At 40.9% G+C, this 16977-nt stretch overlaps 1 protein-coding gene across 1 annotated transcript in view; it reads left to right on the top strand.

The window, feature by feature from the left end:
• LOC122814299 (heat-stable enterotoxin receptor-like) overlaps positions 1 to 16977 on the top strand; it is a 436605-nt gene that overhangs the window by 187495 nt on the left and 232133 nt on the right. Inside the window, exon 5 of the mRNA XM_044086889.1 lies at positions 15304 to 15389. Coding sequence (XP_043942824.1) covers positions 15304 to 15389 — 86 coding nt within the window. The remainder of the gene's footprint in view (positions 1 to 15303; positions 15390 to 16977) is intronic.

The following is a 16977-nucleotide window of genomic DNA, read 5'->3' as shown; positions in this document are numbered from 1 at the left end:
AAAAATAACCCCTCCAACTACAACTTGAGAGCATGTACAGGCTAAATTCAAGAATGCAGCTTCAATGGCCATGACACTATCCCAGGATGCTTCCTAATAGACTAAAATATGACTTATCAGGACCCCCGGTGTCATTATTTAACTATAGTCCTAAAACAGGTTTTGTGCCATTCTGCCACACAAATGGATGATTGCACTGATCATCCCCCTTCATAAAGGATAACCTTCAGCAGATCCTGGAAACTACAGACCCATTAGTTTGTATAGTCTTATTTGCAAAGCCATGGAAAGAATTGTCATGGAACTCATCAACAAGACATATGAGTCCTCCAGACACTGGACCATACCTCTCAACTTCTTACAGCAAGAAATCTGGACAAAGCCATAAATAAAAGTGAGACAAAGGCCCAAAACTAGGGACACTTTTTAAATCTTGCTCTTAAACTTAGAAAGTTGATATAATAACAGGTTTTGCATTAGTATGAATTTTCTGAAGGATATAACGTCTGAAACTCAAATGTCTGTCATTATTTTCTAACTTCACTCTTTAATGATTTGTCACTAATTTGTCAGAGAACCACAATTTTATGAAAAATGAACTAAAATATGAGCCAAAATCTGGACAGTCTGTGGAAATCTGTACAGTTGAGAGGTATGCATTGGATTCATCCCAATTTGGCTTGTCAAAGAAAGGTCAGGCTTACTGAATCTGGTGGACTTCCTTGAAAATGTCACTAAGAGGCAATGGATGATGACAAAATGGTACATACTGCCTAAATTGATCTGGCTAAACCATTTGATACAATACCCCACTCGGGCATTGCCAACAAACTTACAGAACTAGGTATAAAACCCTTTATAACATGTAGGATAGCCAACTGGCTCACTGATAGGACCCAGGAGGTTAGAATCAGTGAAGCCACCTCCACAAAGTGGCTGATCACCAGTGGAGTATTTCAAGACTATGTGCTGAGCCCACTCCTCTATGGCATCTACTTCTCAGATGTCAAAGCCATTGACAAAGACCTTTGGCTGCAAAAGATTGCAGATGCTTGTAAACTGGGAGCAGTCATTGAATCACCCCAAGATGAGCACACCCTTGAGGAAGGTCTAATACAGACACACACTTGGTGAAAAAGCCATGGCTTAAAACTCAGTACCAAGAAATGCATTATAGTACCTTTTGGGAAATCTACCATCCTGGCAAGGGTGCCCACAGATAGGTGCAAGGGGTGCATTTTCATCCCCCTGGATCAGGATCTAGCAATAGGCAACCAAGGCATTCGCTAAGCATCCAAGTGCTTTAGATTATACAGAAAACTCCACATTCAGCCATAAGCAAACCCACTGTTCCACTGTTCTACATTGAACAGTTTGGCTCCACTACATAGCTTTTGATTGGTTTGTATACAACAATTACTGCCGATCGGCATCACATTATACAAACCAATCAAATAGCTACTCCCTGTTCCTCATTGAACAGCACTGATTGGCTGGTATTCTGCAGTTACAGCCAAACACCATTGCAGCTTGCAAACCAGTCAAATAACTGTTCCTGAAGATGGGAGCCAAAGAGAGCTCCCAAACATGTGATCATTCGTGTAGGAATAGTTGTGGAAAATCATGTTTAAAGAGAGGGAGAAAAAATAAAATACAAGCAAAACAATACCAAACTAAATAACTGCAATACCAGCAGTTAAAAGGAATCCTTTTAACTACTGGTATTTTAGTTATTTACTTTGATACTGTTTTGCTTCTGTTTTATTTTTCCCTCTCTTTAAATGGATATCTCTCAACCTCCAAGGGTAGGAAATCTGCTTGCTAGAATAATGGGTTTTGTGTTACCATACATGATCTGAAAGATATGATGTCTGAAACTCAAATTTCTGTCATTATCTTATTTGAGAGGTATGACAAGGGTGAATATGTGTGTGTGTGTGTGTGTGTGTGTGTGTGTGTGTGTGTGTGTGTGTGTGGGTGTGTGTGGGTGTGTGTGTGTCATAGCCCTCAACTTCTTAGCACAAGAAATCTGGACATAGCCTTAATTAATGGGAGACAAAGGACCAAAAAAGGAACTCATTTTAAATATTGCTCTTATAAACGTAGAGCCATACCTCTCAACTGTCCAGATTTTCACAGAATGTCTTAATTTTTGCTTCATATTTTTTATCTGTTTCTCATAAAAATGTGTTTTATTTTGAGCTTAAACTTCATATCCTTCAGAAAATTAAAACTAATGCAAACTTGTTCTATCAAATTTCTAAGTTTGTAAGAGCAATATTTAAATGGTGTCCCTATTTTTGGGCCTTTGCCCCCCATTATTTGTGAGTTTGTCCAGATTTCTTGCTCTAACAGATTGAGAGGTATTGGGGGGTGTAAGAGGGAGGTAGGGGGTGTATATGTGTGTCATACCTCTCAATTGTACAGATTTTCACAGAATGGCCAGATTTTTGTCTTTTATTTTTGGTCTGTTCCTCATAAAAATTGTCTTTTTTTTGACACATCAGTGTGATGATCTAAGGATTAAAGTTGCTAAATAATGACATGCATTTGAATTTCAGATTTTATATCCTTCAGAAAATGCATTCTAACCCAAATCCTGTTATTCTAGCAACTTTCTAAGTTTATAAGAGCAGTATTTAAAATGTGTCCCTAGTTTTCGGCCTTTGCCCCATATTATGACAGGCTTTGTCCAGATTTCTTGTGCTAAGAGGTTGAGAGTTATGGTGTGTGTGTGTGTGTGTGTGTGTGTGTGTGTGTGTGTGTGTGTGTGTGTGTGTGTGTGTGTGTGTGCGTGTGTGTAAGAGGTAGGTAGCATGCCCCTCAACTGTTCAGGCTTTTGCAGAATGTTCATATTGTTGCCCCATATTTTTGTCTGTTCCTCATAAAAAGGATTGAAGTTGCTAAATAATGACAGACATTTGAGTTTTAGACTTCATATCCTTTAGAAAAATGCATACTAACACAAGTCCTGTTATTCTAGCAATTTTCAAAGTTCATGAGAGCAATATTTATAATATGTTCCTATTTATTTTAGGCTTTGTACAGATTTCTTGCACTAAGAGGTTGAGTTGTGTTTGTGTATGTGTGTTGGTGAAATGGCCTAGATAAGGTCAACAGGTGGTTAGTAATTTGCATAGGCTCAAACCCTATACCTCAGCTACAAAAAAAAAAAAAAAAAAAAAAAAAAAAAGAGCCTGAATCCTGTACCCCATCTACCAAGCTGTATTTTTCAAGGAACTGTATTTCAGTTGCATTTTTCAAGGAATTTAGTTTCAAGTGCATTTTCAATGAATTGTGAGCTTCAAGGGAAGATAAGTTTAGTGCTGCTCATGCTAAGTCTGTTTACAACGTGCAACTGTTTTGTTTAGCAAATAGTATCACTGTTGTGGTATAGAATTTTAAAGCAGTGTTAGTAACACAACAGGTAGCACACTTGTGTCTTGCTGCAGAAGGCTATGGGTTCTATTTCTGATGCTGTGCTGTATTTTAAGGTTGTGGGGTGCTGCAGGCCTGAATATGTCCTCCTTTGGAAGAAATGCCTAGTAACTATGAACCTGTTTTCAGTTTGCTATCTATCCCCTATTGCAATATTACCAGCTTACAATTTTGTAATGTAACTGTAACATAGATAATTTATTCTTTAAGGGCAGCAAGCAATGAATTTGTAGATGAAACAGTGAAACCTAAAGTTGTTTGCTAACAGCAACCTCTTCATTAGTTACAGATCTCTTTACTGTGGAATTATTCAGATGACTTTTACTTCTGCAGATATTGTGCATATTGACTGATATTGGTGGAGTGTAATGACAGCAGATTGAGTGACCTTTTTTGGTTGAAATGTTCTGAATTGGGCAGTTTTGTCATTCATCTTCTTTCGGCTGTTCCCGTTAGGGGTCACCACAGCAGATCATCTGTTTCCATTTCTTCCTGTCCTCTGCATCTTACTCTTTCACACCAACCGCCTGCATGTCCTCTCTCACCACATCCATAAACCTCATCTTAGGCCTTCCTCTTTTCCTCTTACCTGGCGGCTCCATCCTTAGCATCCTTTTCCCAATATACCCAGCATCCCTCCTCAGCACATGTCCAAACCAATGCAATCTCGCCTCTCTTGCTTTGTCTCCTAACTGTCCAACCTGAGCTGACCCTCTAATATACTGATTCCTAATCCTGCCCATCCTAGTCACACCCAGTGCAAATCTTAACATCTTTAACTCTGCCACATTCAGCTCTGACTCCTGCCTTTTTGTCAATGCCACTGTCTCCAACCCATATAACATAGTTGGTCTCACTACCCTCTTGTAGACCTTCCCTTTCACTCTTACTGGTACCCGTCTGTCACAAATCACTCCTGACACTCTTCTCCACCCATTCCACCCTGCCTGTACTCTCTTCTTCACCTCTCTTCCACACTCACCATTACTCTGAACTGTTGATCCCAAGTACTTAAACTCATCCACCTTTACCAACTCTACTCCCTGCATCCTCTCCCCTCCCTCTCATTTACACACATATATTCTGTTTTAGCCCTGCTGACCTTCATTCCTCTCATCTCTAAAGCATATCTCCACCTCTCCAGGGTCTCCTCAACCTGGTCCCTACTCTCACTACAGATCACAATGTCATCTGCAAACATCATAGCCCACAGGGCCTCCTGTCTAATCTCATCTGTCAACCTGTCCATCACCATTGCAAATAAGAAAGGGCTCAGAGCTGATCCTTGATGCAATCCCACCTCCACCTTAAATGTATCTGTCACTCCCACCGCAGTCCTCACCAATGTCACACTACCCACGTACATATCCTGTACCACTCTTACATACTTCTCTGCCACTCCCGACTTCCTCATACAATACCACAACTCCTCTCTAGGCACCCTGTCATATGCTTTCTCTAAGTCCAGAAAGACACAGTGCAATGCCTTCTGACCTTCTCTGTATTTCTCCAACAACATTCTCAGAGCAAACATTGCATCTGTAGTGCTCTTTCCTGGCATGAAACCATACTGCTGATCACTAATCATCACCTACCTTCTTAACCTAGCTTCCACTACTCTTTCCCATAATTTCAAGCTGTGACTGATCAATTTTATCCCTCTGTAGTTACTGCAGCTCTGCACATCACCCTTATTCTTAAAGATAGGTACCAAATCACTTTTTCTCCACTCCTCAGGCGTCCTCTGACTTTCCAAAATTTCATTAAACAATCTGGTTAAAAATTCCACTGCCATTTCTCCTAAGCACCTCCATGCTTCCACTGGTATGTCATCTGGGCCAACAGCTTTTCCATTCTTCATCCTCTTCATAGCTAACCTGACTTCCTCCTTGCTAATCTGTTTCACTTCCTGATTCACTATCCCCACATAATCCAACCTTCTCTATCTCTCTCATTCTCTTCATTCATCAGCCCCTGAAAGTACTCTTTCCATCTACTCAACACACTCTCTTCACTTGTGAGTATGTTTCCCTCACTATCCTTTATCACCCTTACCTGCTACACATCTTTCCCAGCTCTGTCCCTCTGTCTAGCCAATCAGTACAGGTCCTTTTCTCCCTCTTTAGTGTCCAATCTCTCATACAGCTCTCCATATGCCTTATCCTTAGCCTTCGCCACCTCTCTCTTTGCCATGCGCCTCATCTCCTTATACTTATGTCTACTTTCTTCATCTCTTTGACAATCCCACTTCTTCGTCGCCAGCCTCTTCCTCTGTATACTCTCCTGTACTTCCTCATTCCACCACCAGGTCTCCTTGTCCTTCTTCCTCTGTCCAGATGTCTCACCAAGCACCTTTCTAGCACTCTCCCTTACTAGCTCTGCTGTAGTTACCCAGCTATTTGGTAACTCTTCACTGCCTCCCAGTGCATGTCTTAACTCTTCCCTGAACTCCACCTCACAATCACCCTTTTTTAACTTCCACCATTTAATCCTTGGCACTGCTTTAACACTCCTCCTCCTTTTCTTGATCACCACCGTCATCCTACAGTCCACCATTCTATGCTGCTTAACTACACTTTTCCCTGTCACTACTTTACAGTCTCCAGTCTCCTTCAGACTGGCCCTCCTACATAGGATATAATCCACCTGTGTGCATCTTCCTCCACTCTTGTACGTCACCCAATGCTCCTCCTTCTTCTTAAAATACGTATTCACCACAGCCATGTCCATCCTTTTCGCAAAATCCACAATCATCTGACCTTCTGCATTCCTCTCCTTAACACCATACCTACCCATCACCTCCTCATCCCCTCTGTTCACTTCATTAACATGCCCATTGAAGTCCACTCCAATCACTAGTCTCTCACCTTTGGGTACACTCACCACCACTTCATCCAACTCACTCCAAAATTTTTCTTTCTCATCCATTGCACGCCCAACTTGTGGAGCATGTGCACTAACAACATTCATCATTACACCATCAGTTTCAAGCTTCATAACCATCACCCTATCAGGCACTCTCTTCACCTCCAAAACACTCTTGGCATACTGTTCCTTTAGGATAACCCCTACCCCATTTCTCCTGCCATCCACACCATGTTTATCATTATTGGTTCATATCTTTTGTTTCATTGCTTACTAGAAAGATGTTCAAAACTATAAATTTAAAACACGCTCTAACAAGTGGTGCTGTATTATACAAGGGATATAATTTAATTATTATATATTATAATTTAATACAATCAGGAAGGTGAATCAAAGAACTTTTGCACATCCTAAAAATGTGTGCAAGAGGCCTATGATTTGAAAACAGCCCAAAGGTAAACGTAATCCACCACTGGCCAGATGGATTTTCTTTGAATGTGGGTTTCAAAGGGAGAGGAGTTGTAATGCTAAGTCTGTTGTCATTGTAAGACTGCATTGCACATATATATATATATATATATAGATAATATATATATATATATATATATATATAAAAAAATATATAATATATATATATATATATATATATATATATATATATATATATATATATATATATATATATATATATATATATCAAATATCTATCAGTGTTTGTGTTATAAAATTTGAAATAAAAGTTTTAAATTAAATACAAATATATGTAATCATTGTAGAAGTAAAGCAGAAAACAGTATGCACACTGTGAGTTTTGAACAGTATTTATGGCAACTGGGAAGAAATAGCCAAGTAATGGGACACTGGAATGCCTGCGTGTGGGAAGGGGCTTTGGATTTGTATCACACTGACAAAAATCCTTAAAAGTTGATTCACTAGTCCGAGATCTGGGAATTCATGTAGATAGTAACTTAGCTTTCTATCAACATGAGTCTATGGTAGTAAGAAAATCCTTCTGTGTTGCTCAACTTATAAGCAAGATCCAGAGAAGTCATAATACCTTTGTACTTGGCTCTCATCAGACCCAGCATTGAGTATAATGCCCCCTTTGGGATGTATCTGAACAGACATATGCAGCAAATGGAATGTCCAAAATGGTTTCTTACAAAAAAAATACAGGGAGTAAACACAATGTCCTATGCTGATCACCTTGAAGTCCTTCTGCTTTACTCAGTTTCATACTGACTTTAGAGAGGTGATCTTTGCCTGTCATACAGGGCATCCCTGGACCCTGTCTTGATGACCCTTTTGCATAGCCACAAAACAAACAGCTTCAGAACTACTACATTAAAATACTTAAATTTTGCTTACAACATAAATAGAACATGTTGGAGAGGCTCCCATATTTCTCAGAGAATTTCCATTCTCTGGAAAAGGCTCCCCTTACATGTGAAGCAGAGTTCCTCCCTATCCCCATATAAATGCGATTTGGACAAAGGGATGATTGATCAGAAATTCACACCCAGTCTGGGTCCTATGTCTCTGAGGGACAGAGGTAGTAAGCAAATCAACACCTATATAAATAAAATTTGTGGGTCACACTTGGGTTGCATGGTGAGGCTTATAAGAGCCCTAATGGTCATTAGCCTAATATGCACCTATGAACACATGAATGCACCCCTTCCTAACAAAGTATTCTCTCCTCTCCTGCACTTTTACTAGCTTATTAGTCTAGCACTTTGCCAGACTTCTTGCAGTAATTATTGTAGCACACAAAAGTGCTACCAGCACTAAACGTTGTACAAAGAAACAGCTCCAGTACTTATTATTAATGCCCACCCCTCCAGGCATGTGTAAAGATCAGTTCCTTGTGCTTTTTCCTGTTAACATGGTGAACTTGGGCATCCTCAGGCAATGTAGCAACTCGCTCATGTACATCTCCTCTTACCACCCAACACTCAGACTTGCGAGAGATGCACTTACATATATAAACTGGAAGCCACGTCGTCTCCAGCCAAGACCGGAATAGCTGGTCAGGAGAAGAAGGTCAACACTTGCACCATACCACATGGAACACATAGCCCTCCAGAACACACACCAGCACTACCTTCACATAAAAACACAAACCACACACCCACCTTCGTGGAGGCTCTCAATAAAAATCTACCCAGACAGCAGAGACCTCCAAGGCAGAAATGCATTTGGCCACCACAACACAACACTAATCATGAGACACATAACTCTCCTAAACGGTGTGGCACTCAACCAAAGCCCCTAAGGCAAAACAGCATGCCCAATACACTAATCATAGGTGACTCAATAGTGAGGCACAGTGATGTCCCACTCACTAGGTTGAATAAGGAGAAAGTAACAGTCAGCTGCCTGTCATGTGCCAGGATCTGCCACATAATGCATGCACTCAGGTCCCTCAACAACAGGTACAAATATGACTCTGTCATTGTACATGTGGGTGTGAATGACCTGAGACGTACCTGCCTGGACTACATGAAAAGAGACATGGAGGAGCTCTTGGATTATGTAGCCCAGGCAGGAATGACCCTAGCCCTGAGCAGCATCCTACCATCACCCAGAATGATACCACAGTACAAGCAGAAAATATTTGATTTCAACAATTGGCTAAGTTTCTGGTGTCATTCTAAGGGGATCCAATATCTGTCTGCCTGGGATGACATGATTGACAAACCTCAATGCTTTGCCAGAGATAGCCTGCTTCTGTCAGCCCTGGGCTTCTAGATACTGGTCAAGGCTCTTGCCACCCCTATAGTGTGTTTTTTATGTGGTGTTGCAAAGACCAAATTACCACTGTAACAGTTATAAACAAATGCAATCTGAGAGTCATGCTGCTCAATGCTAGAAGTCTAAATCTCAAAATGCACTTTATTGAAGCACTCCTTAAAATGGAGAATATCCACATTTGTGCTGTAACAGAGACCTGGTTTAAGGCAGCAGAAAGCACCCCTGCACTACCAGGATATAACTTATTCCACACCTTTTGGTCCCAGAACTTAGACCAAAGCTCCAAAGACAGTGGTGTTTCCATATTCATAAAGGATGCACACACCTCCAGACTGGTAGCCCAACATAACGCATCAGAGATACTTCAGGTGCAGCTAACATTGGGTAAGACAGCGATTAAGGTCATAGCCTGCTATAGGTGACCAACCATGTCCCAAGACTCACACTCCATGTTCCTAAGCACCCTGGAGAATATTAGGGTCCAACCTAACACTCTCATACTGAGCGACTTCAACTACTCCTCCATTAACTGGTAAAACTACTCATGTACCAATACACTTGCCCACCATTTCCTAGAATTCATTAATTCCAATGCCCTGGACCAGCTCATTCTTACCCCCACTAGAGGTAGCAACATCCTTGACCTGGTCATTACTAACATAGGTGACTATTGCTCTACACCAATAGTCACCTCCTCCCTGGTTAGATCCAACCACAAACTAATCACCTTGGAAATCCACCCCCCCCACCCCCGCAAAGGTAACCACCATGAAAAACTTCTCCAAAGTTATCTTTGAGCTCCTAAAAACAGAGGTGGCTAACTTCACGGTACCCATCCAAATGGAGAACAGTTGCATGACCACCGCATCATACACCAGTGCACTGTACAAACACGTAAACAAAGGCATGGCAATTGTCATACCCAATAGAACCAAGACACTCTCCTCCAAAATAAGGAAGCCAATCTGGTGGTCCCCTGCTATAAACAAACTCTACAACAGAAGGAGGAAACTGATGCGGAATAAGGTGAAGTCCCAAGACTGGAAATACTCCCTTATCAGCCTCAACAAAAAGATGAGATCCCTCATCAAATCCTCTAAAGCTAGCTATGAAAACAGAATTACAGCAGATAGTAAAGACAACAACAAGGCCTTCTACAGTTATGTAAAGAATCTCCACAGCAATACCCAGATTTGCACTGAGCTACTGCAAAATGGTACCTCCTATACCGAGCCAACAGATATTGCCAATATACTGGCAGACAGATTTAGTGCCAACTTTACCCCCCCAAAGGACCAGTCAAAATACCAGTAGATTGCCAGGCACCCAGTATTACTGCTAAGAAGGTTAAAATAGCACTGTTCAAGGCCAAGAATACAGCTTCTATGTGACCTGACAATATCCCTGGCTGTGTTCTACATGAACTACAGGGTGAACTGGCACCTCACCTGTGTGCCTTGTTCAATCACAGCCTCACCTCAGGCTTTGGCCCTACTGAATGGCACACTGCTACAGTCATCCCTCTCTACAAAGGAGGAGCAACAACAGACCCTGGGAACTATTGCCCCATTACCCTGACGAGTCTGATATGCAAAGCTATGGAACATATCATCATGGACCTAATAAATAAAGATATAGGGAATCTCCAAACTCTGGATCCCACACTGTTTGGATTTGTGAAAGGTAGATCATGCCTGCTCAACTTGGTCGACTTCTTTGAGTCAGTCACCAGAGTTGTGGATGAAGGCAAGGTGGTTCATACAGCCTACCTGGATCTGGCCAAGGCCTTTGATACCATTCCCCACTCAGGAATCATAGAAAAACTCACTAAGCTAGGCATCAACCCCTATATCACTAGGTGGGTTGCAAACTGGCTCAGAGATAGAACCCACAGTGTGAAAGTAGTTGACTCCAAGTCAGACTGCTGACTAGTCACGAGTGGAGTTCCACAGGGTTCGGTTCAGGGTCCTCTCCTATTTGGTATCTACTTCTCTGAAGTCCATGTCAACATGAAGGGACCCTGGCTGACAAAGTTTGCAGATGGTTGCAGGTTGGGAGCTATTATTAACTCCCTAGTTAATGTTGACATCCTACAGAATGGCCTCACTGAGACCAATGACTGGTGCCAGAACCACGACCTTAAGCTTAATGCCAAAAAATGTGTCGTCATCCCCTTTGAGAAAAACCCAGTTCCCATGAATTACCACATTGATGGTAGTCCACTCAACACAGAAAGTGTTGTAAGAGATCTGGGAACACAGGTTGACAGCAACCTCTCTTTTGATCACCACATTGCCACTGTGGTCAGAAAGTCCTTCTATGTGGCACATCTCATTACTAAGGGTTTTGCATCCAGGAAGAAAGAGGTCACTGTCTCCCTCTACGTTTCCCTCATTAGGCCAATCATTGAGTACAATGCCCCCTTTGGCATGTACCTCACTAGACACCTGCAACAACTGGAGAGGCTGCAAAAGTACCTCACAAAGAGGATCCTAGGCCTTAAATACTTGTCCTATATGGACAGATTCAAAAAACTCCAACTACCAACTATTCTCTGTCTCATATTGCCTACTTAATCTCTGCTTGACTTACAAAGCCATGTCTGACCCAGCTCTGTTAGAAATGCTACATCTAAAGAAATCCCAATCTCTCTATACCACACGCTCCAGATACCTCAACCTCATTACCACAATCAACAGAACATACTGGAGGGACAGGTTCATAACCCAGAGACTGCCCATGCTATGGAATAGACTTCTCATACATGTCAAGCAGAGCACCTCACTGACCCTCTTCAAGAGAAATCTCGATAAGTGGATGGGAAATAGAAAATTTACCCCAGGGATAACTCCAGTGGCTCTACTCGACAAAGGCACTGGGAACAAAGGTCGGGTGGCATGATGCCAGGGTAATCCTATGTCCAGGCTTGTAAAGACCCCAGGGCCATTAGCCTAGTATGCACCTATGAACCTATGAACCTAATTATTCATCTGATTTTTTCCCAACCTTCTTGTGTCACACAGCATCACTATTCAGTGCCTTCTCCTCTTCCTTCTATGGTCCTGTTTCGCATTCCTTGACCCCTTCCTCTTTTTTTCCTTCTGTCCTTCCTAGTCCCTCAATCTACTTTCTCCCTCACTCACTTTAATTGAAAGAGTCCTAGAGATAATATAGCTCTGTATTCCTTCCCTTGCCATGTGCAACTTCCTTTATACTCATTTACAACTTGCCCTTGTCATAGAAATACTGTTTATCCATGGTTTTCTTCACCCAAGTTCACATCACCTTCTAACATCATATTACTTAACAGCAAAATGAGACAACTGGCATATCTAGTATATACTTTAAGTTTATTCAGCATTCTACTCCTTCCGTCCCTATCTTTCTGTTAACCTCTTTTTCATTTGTCCTGTGCCTTTTTGAGTGCAACTATGAATTTCCTCTTCAATATCCATTATGATAGCTCATTATAAGTCTCAACCCTCTCTGTGAATAACTGCTATCACATGTTCAAGAAGTACCTGGTCCTTATAAGCCTAACACTTTCACACTCCTTTGGCATAATCTTGTGAACCCATATCTTGTATCTCCTGTGTCTTCTGGTCTGTGGTGAGAAGAACTTTATTTCCTCATAGTCTCTGATTGTATTACTTTCTTATTCCATCTATCATACACTATTCTGGTGGCTTTGCACTGGACTTCTTCTAGCAGCTTGACATCCCTCTCGTTATGTGAGCTATGAAACTCTAGACAACGCTTAAGGAGTGACTTGACTGGGGCCTTGTAGAGCAGGGCCATTATATCTTTGCTTCTTAAGGTGTGACTTGACTGGGGCCATGTAGAACAGGGCCATTATATCTTTGTTTCTGCAATTCATTCCTCTGAGGATACACCCTAGCTTTCTGCTAGTTGCTGTCATTGCCTTCTCAGTCTGCTCCTGGAGATCTAGTACAAGGCTGATCAACATTCTCAGACCCATTTTGTTGTTCTGTGACTATCAGTTCCACTCTTTGCAGTTAATACTTCACATCAGGGTTGCAGTGGACAAAGTGCAGGACTTTACATTTACTTCAGCTGAACTTCTTTTGCTACTGTTAAGACACACTTTGCATCTTTTACAAATCCTTCCTTAGACTTTTTTTCTGTCCTCAGATGCTGTACTGAGAGTCATTGCTGAAGTCCAGGTAGACCACATCTAGCAGCAGTCCAATGTAGATTTCTCCTGTAACTAAGTCATAACATTGGATTGTGTATTTTTTTATCTAACAGCATCTTCTGACAGTGAACTAATGATGGCTGTCTTTCAGACTGTTCCTCTAGAAAAAAACATACTTTTCTTTCAAGATTTTCCATGGCTTTCTCTGTCACTGCTGTTAAGACTAACGTCCTGTAGTCACAAATATTTTTCCTGTTCCCTCTCTCCTTTGTACAAGGACATATTTGTGGCCTTCAAATCACCAGGCAGTTGCACAGTGGCCAGTGATCTGTTGAAAACCTATATCAAACTGGCCAGATTCCCAAGGACTATGAGGAATCCTAAGTTGCATTATTCTGCACAATCGAGGACTGTCTATTGTTTATAACCAATATGGCCTCTGCTTTGTTGCATTCAGCTCAAGCAAAAATGCATTTTAAGATAATCAGTATTACATTTTAAGAAATGAGTAGTACATCTGCGGCAAGAATGTTTTTAGTTTTGTTTGTCTTGAATAACAAGTGAATTCTTTCATTTCCTTATAAAATGTAATTATTTAAATCCTGGTAAAAGTGATAGCCAGAATAAAAACAAACCTTCTCCAAGAATAAGAAACAACTGAAAAGCTAGAAATATAGCATAAAGATTAAAAAAAAATGGTAAGCACTATCTTCCCATGGAAAATCTTTCAAAGGCTTAAGAAGTCTGCTTTGTGGGATGGAAGTTCATTTAAATTTTATCTGATTTTGTCTGTTTTTACAACCCTTGGATGGAGGTTTAGCATTTCTTTTTTCAATTAATAAGTATTAAGAAAAGAAAGAATATTTTTGTGCTGTATTTCTGTGTTGGGAACATTATAATGACTTTCATCCCTCATGTTGTTAACTTTAAGGTGTCTCTAGTTTGTGGTAAGCTCCTGCTGCCTGGTCTGCATTACTTGTAACATATTTCTAGAGCTTCTACTTCTGCAGAGTTTTTTTTTTCTCCTGAGCTCTAGACTTCTGAATTTTAAAAAGCAAGTTTATATGAAGTGATTTTAGCATCTAAAATTCTTTCAGTTATCCAGCCAGTACATCTGATTACATCAACCTCATTCTAGAAGGCACATCTATTAATACCTCTGCTGTCATATCTTTTCACCATGTGAATAAAACATACAAATAAAGAAGAAACTGCACAGAAGCTAAAACCAAGAATAAGCCACGTAGATTCATGTAAAATAAAACTAGCTTAGCCAGTCACAGCATCCTATATTACCCATGTGTGGATGTCCAAACTCCAAAGAGAGTTGCCTAAATGGAACATCTTATATTTTAAGGCTGGCAGTGAGGACAAGAACAAACTACAGAAAGGACATTATCTTTGCCTGTTTGGGGGTTTTCTCATGTAACTGCAGTCCACCCCCATTTACTTAACACAGTGTGCTGCCCTGATATGCTGAGCTTGATGATGCCAGCGTGCACGTCTGGCACATTTCCACTCTTGAGCTGGAGAGCTTGTACTACTTGTTTGGTCTAACACTCCCAAGGTCCTCTGTCATGCAACATCTCTCTGGGCCTTCCACAGAAGGCACTGTTGTGGCATGACCTCCGAAGTAAATCAGCTGATCACTTTTCATTCACTTATTCAGACTTTCTAGTACTCAAGCCACAACTCAGATGTGGGTTGTTGAAAGCAAATTCAGGGCATTAGCCTCTGTGCTAAGCAGCTGACAAAGATTTTCTCTCTATTTTCTAATGTGTGTGTGTGTGTGTGTGTGTGTGTGTGTGTGTGCGCGCGTGTGTGTATCCTCTCAATATGAAATGCACTTGTGGAGAGTGAGGTAGGAACAGCTTTAATAGATTATATTGGTAGTCATAACAGATAATATGCATGTAACAAAAAGTAGTTGCATCCTCAACCCAATTTATATATATATGAGAAAAATCTATAATCTTTTAAGACATGAGAGGATTTATTCAGTATCTGTATATATATCCAAGTAAATGTTACAGGTCTATAACATTAATGTTATTTTCACGTTTCTAATATGTTGTTGGTTTCTTCTTCAGAGAAACTTTTAAGAGTGCAGCACATATTGGACCAGCCATTTCGACCCTGTCTCCCTTTGGAACTTGCAAATGAAGGAGAAATAGAGGTAAAGAATGAAATTATGCTGACTGAATAAGAAATAATAGCATATTTAGCTACATATGTTCAAAGTTTGTGAAATAACATTCATTTTCATTTTTGTTGTGCCAGTTTAATATTTATGTTTCGAGTTCAAACTGAGAAAGCAACCAACATGTCTAACAAACTAGCTAGCATGATATTTACACTAAAACTAATGTCATTTTGAAGAAACAGGTGAGTTAGTTATGTAGTTTGTTTACATTCATAGCTGTATTAAGTAGTTTTCGTGTCCTGTCATTAACAAAACAGTGAGACGTCTACAAAAGAATGTCAGGCCTGCTATACATGCCTAAGTCCAAAATACTTTAAAAGCATCAATAGCCAGTTTTAATTTTTTTTTTCAAAGCTTCAATGCCATATTGCTTACTGTTGGTGAGATAAGTGTAACAGAATGCAACTCAGTATGACACACATAGCCCTTGAAATATCACATGGAAAAACAAGTTGTAGTAGTCAGATACATGTCTTCGATCTTTTCATATAGCACTTACCAGCATTCCATCACTCACATTTCCCCGGGGGTCTACTTCTAAATTTCGTAGTTTCAAAGCTTCGAATTTCTTATGGTTGAGACCGTAAGATCAAAGTTTTAAAACTTTGATAAGTTTAAATGGAGATCGCCGTACAGAGCAGAATGGTTTGGGTTTGTGAAGGGCCGATCTTGTCTCCTGAACCTGATTGACTTCTTTGAATCAGTCTCCAGAGCCATGGACAAGGGTAAGGTGGTCCACACAGCCTATCTAGACCTTGCCAAGGCCTTTGACACCATCCCCCACTCTGGAATCATAGATAAGCTTACTAAGTTGGGCATTAATCCCTATGTCACCCAATGGGTTGCTAAATGGCTTACTGACAGAACCCACACTGTAAAAGTAGCCGACTCCAAATCCAGCTCCAGACAAGTGACAAGTGGAGTACCTCAGGGTTCAGTCCTGGGGCCGCTCTTGTTTGGCATCTACTTCTCTGAAGTACAGGTCAACACTAAGGGACTCTGGCTAACAAAGTTTGCAGATGACTGCAAACTGGGAGCCATTATTGAATCCCCAAATGATGTGGATACTCTACAAAAGGGCCTTACAGAAACAGATGCTTGGTGCCAGAGCCATGGGCTCAAGCTCAATGCCAAGAAATGTATTGTTATCCCTTTGGGAAAAACATGTATCCATGAATTACCATATAGGTGGCAGTACACTAAACACAGAAAGTGTGATAAGAGACTTAGGGACACAGGTGGACAGTGGTCTCACCTTCGATAACCACATCGCCACAACAGTCAGGAAATCCTTCTATGTGGCACACCTCATCACGAAGGGCTTTTCATCCAGAAAAAGGAGGTCATTGTCCCACTGTACTCATCCCTCATTAGACCCATTATAGAATACAATGCCCCATTTGGTATGTACCTCTCAAGACATCTGCAACAACTGGAAAGGACTCAGAAATACCTCACTAAAAGAATCACAGGCCTAAAGCAGATGCCCTCGCTGACCGCCTTAAAAACTCCAGCTATACTCTGTCGCATATCGTCTACTCAGAGGCGATCTCTGCTTAAC

This window comes from Protopterus annectens, chromosome 1.part1 (assembly GCF_019279795.1).
Source record: "Protopterus annectens isolate FY-2018-M chromosome 1.part1, PAN1.0, whole genome shotgun sequence".
NCBI lineage: Eukaryota > Metazoa > Chordata > Ceratodontiformes > Protopteridae > Protopterus > Protopterus annectens.
Note: the sequence above shows the minus strand (reverse complement) of the source record. Positions and strands in the feature narration are given on the sequence as shown.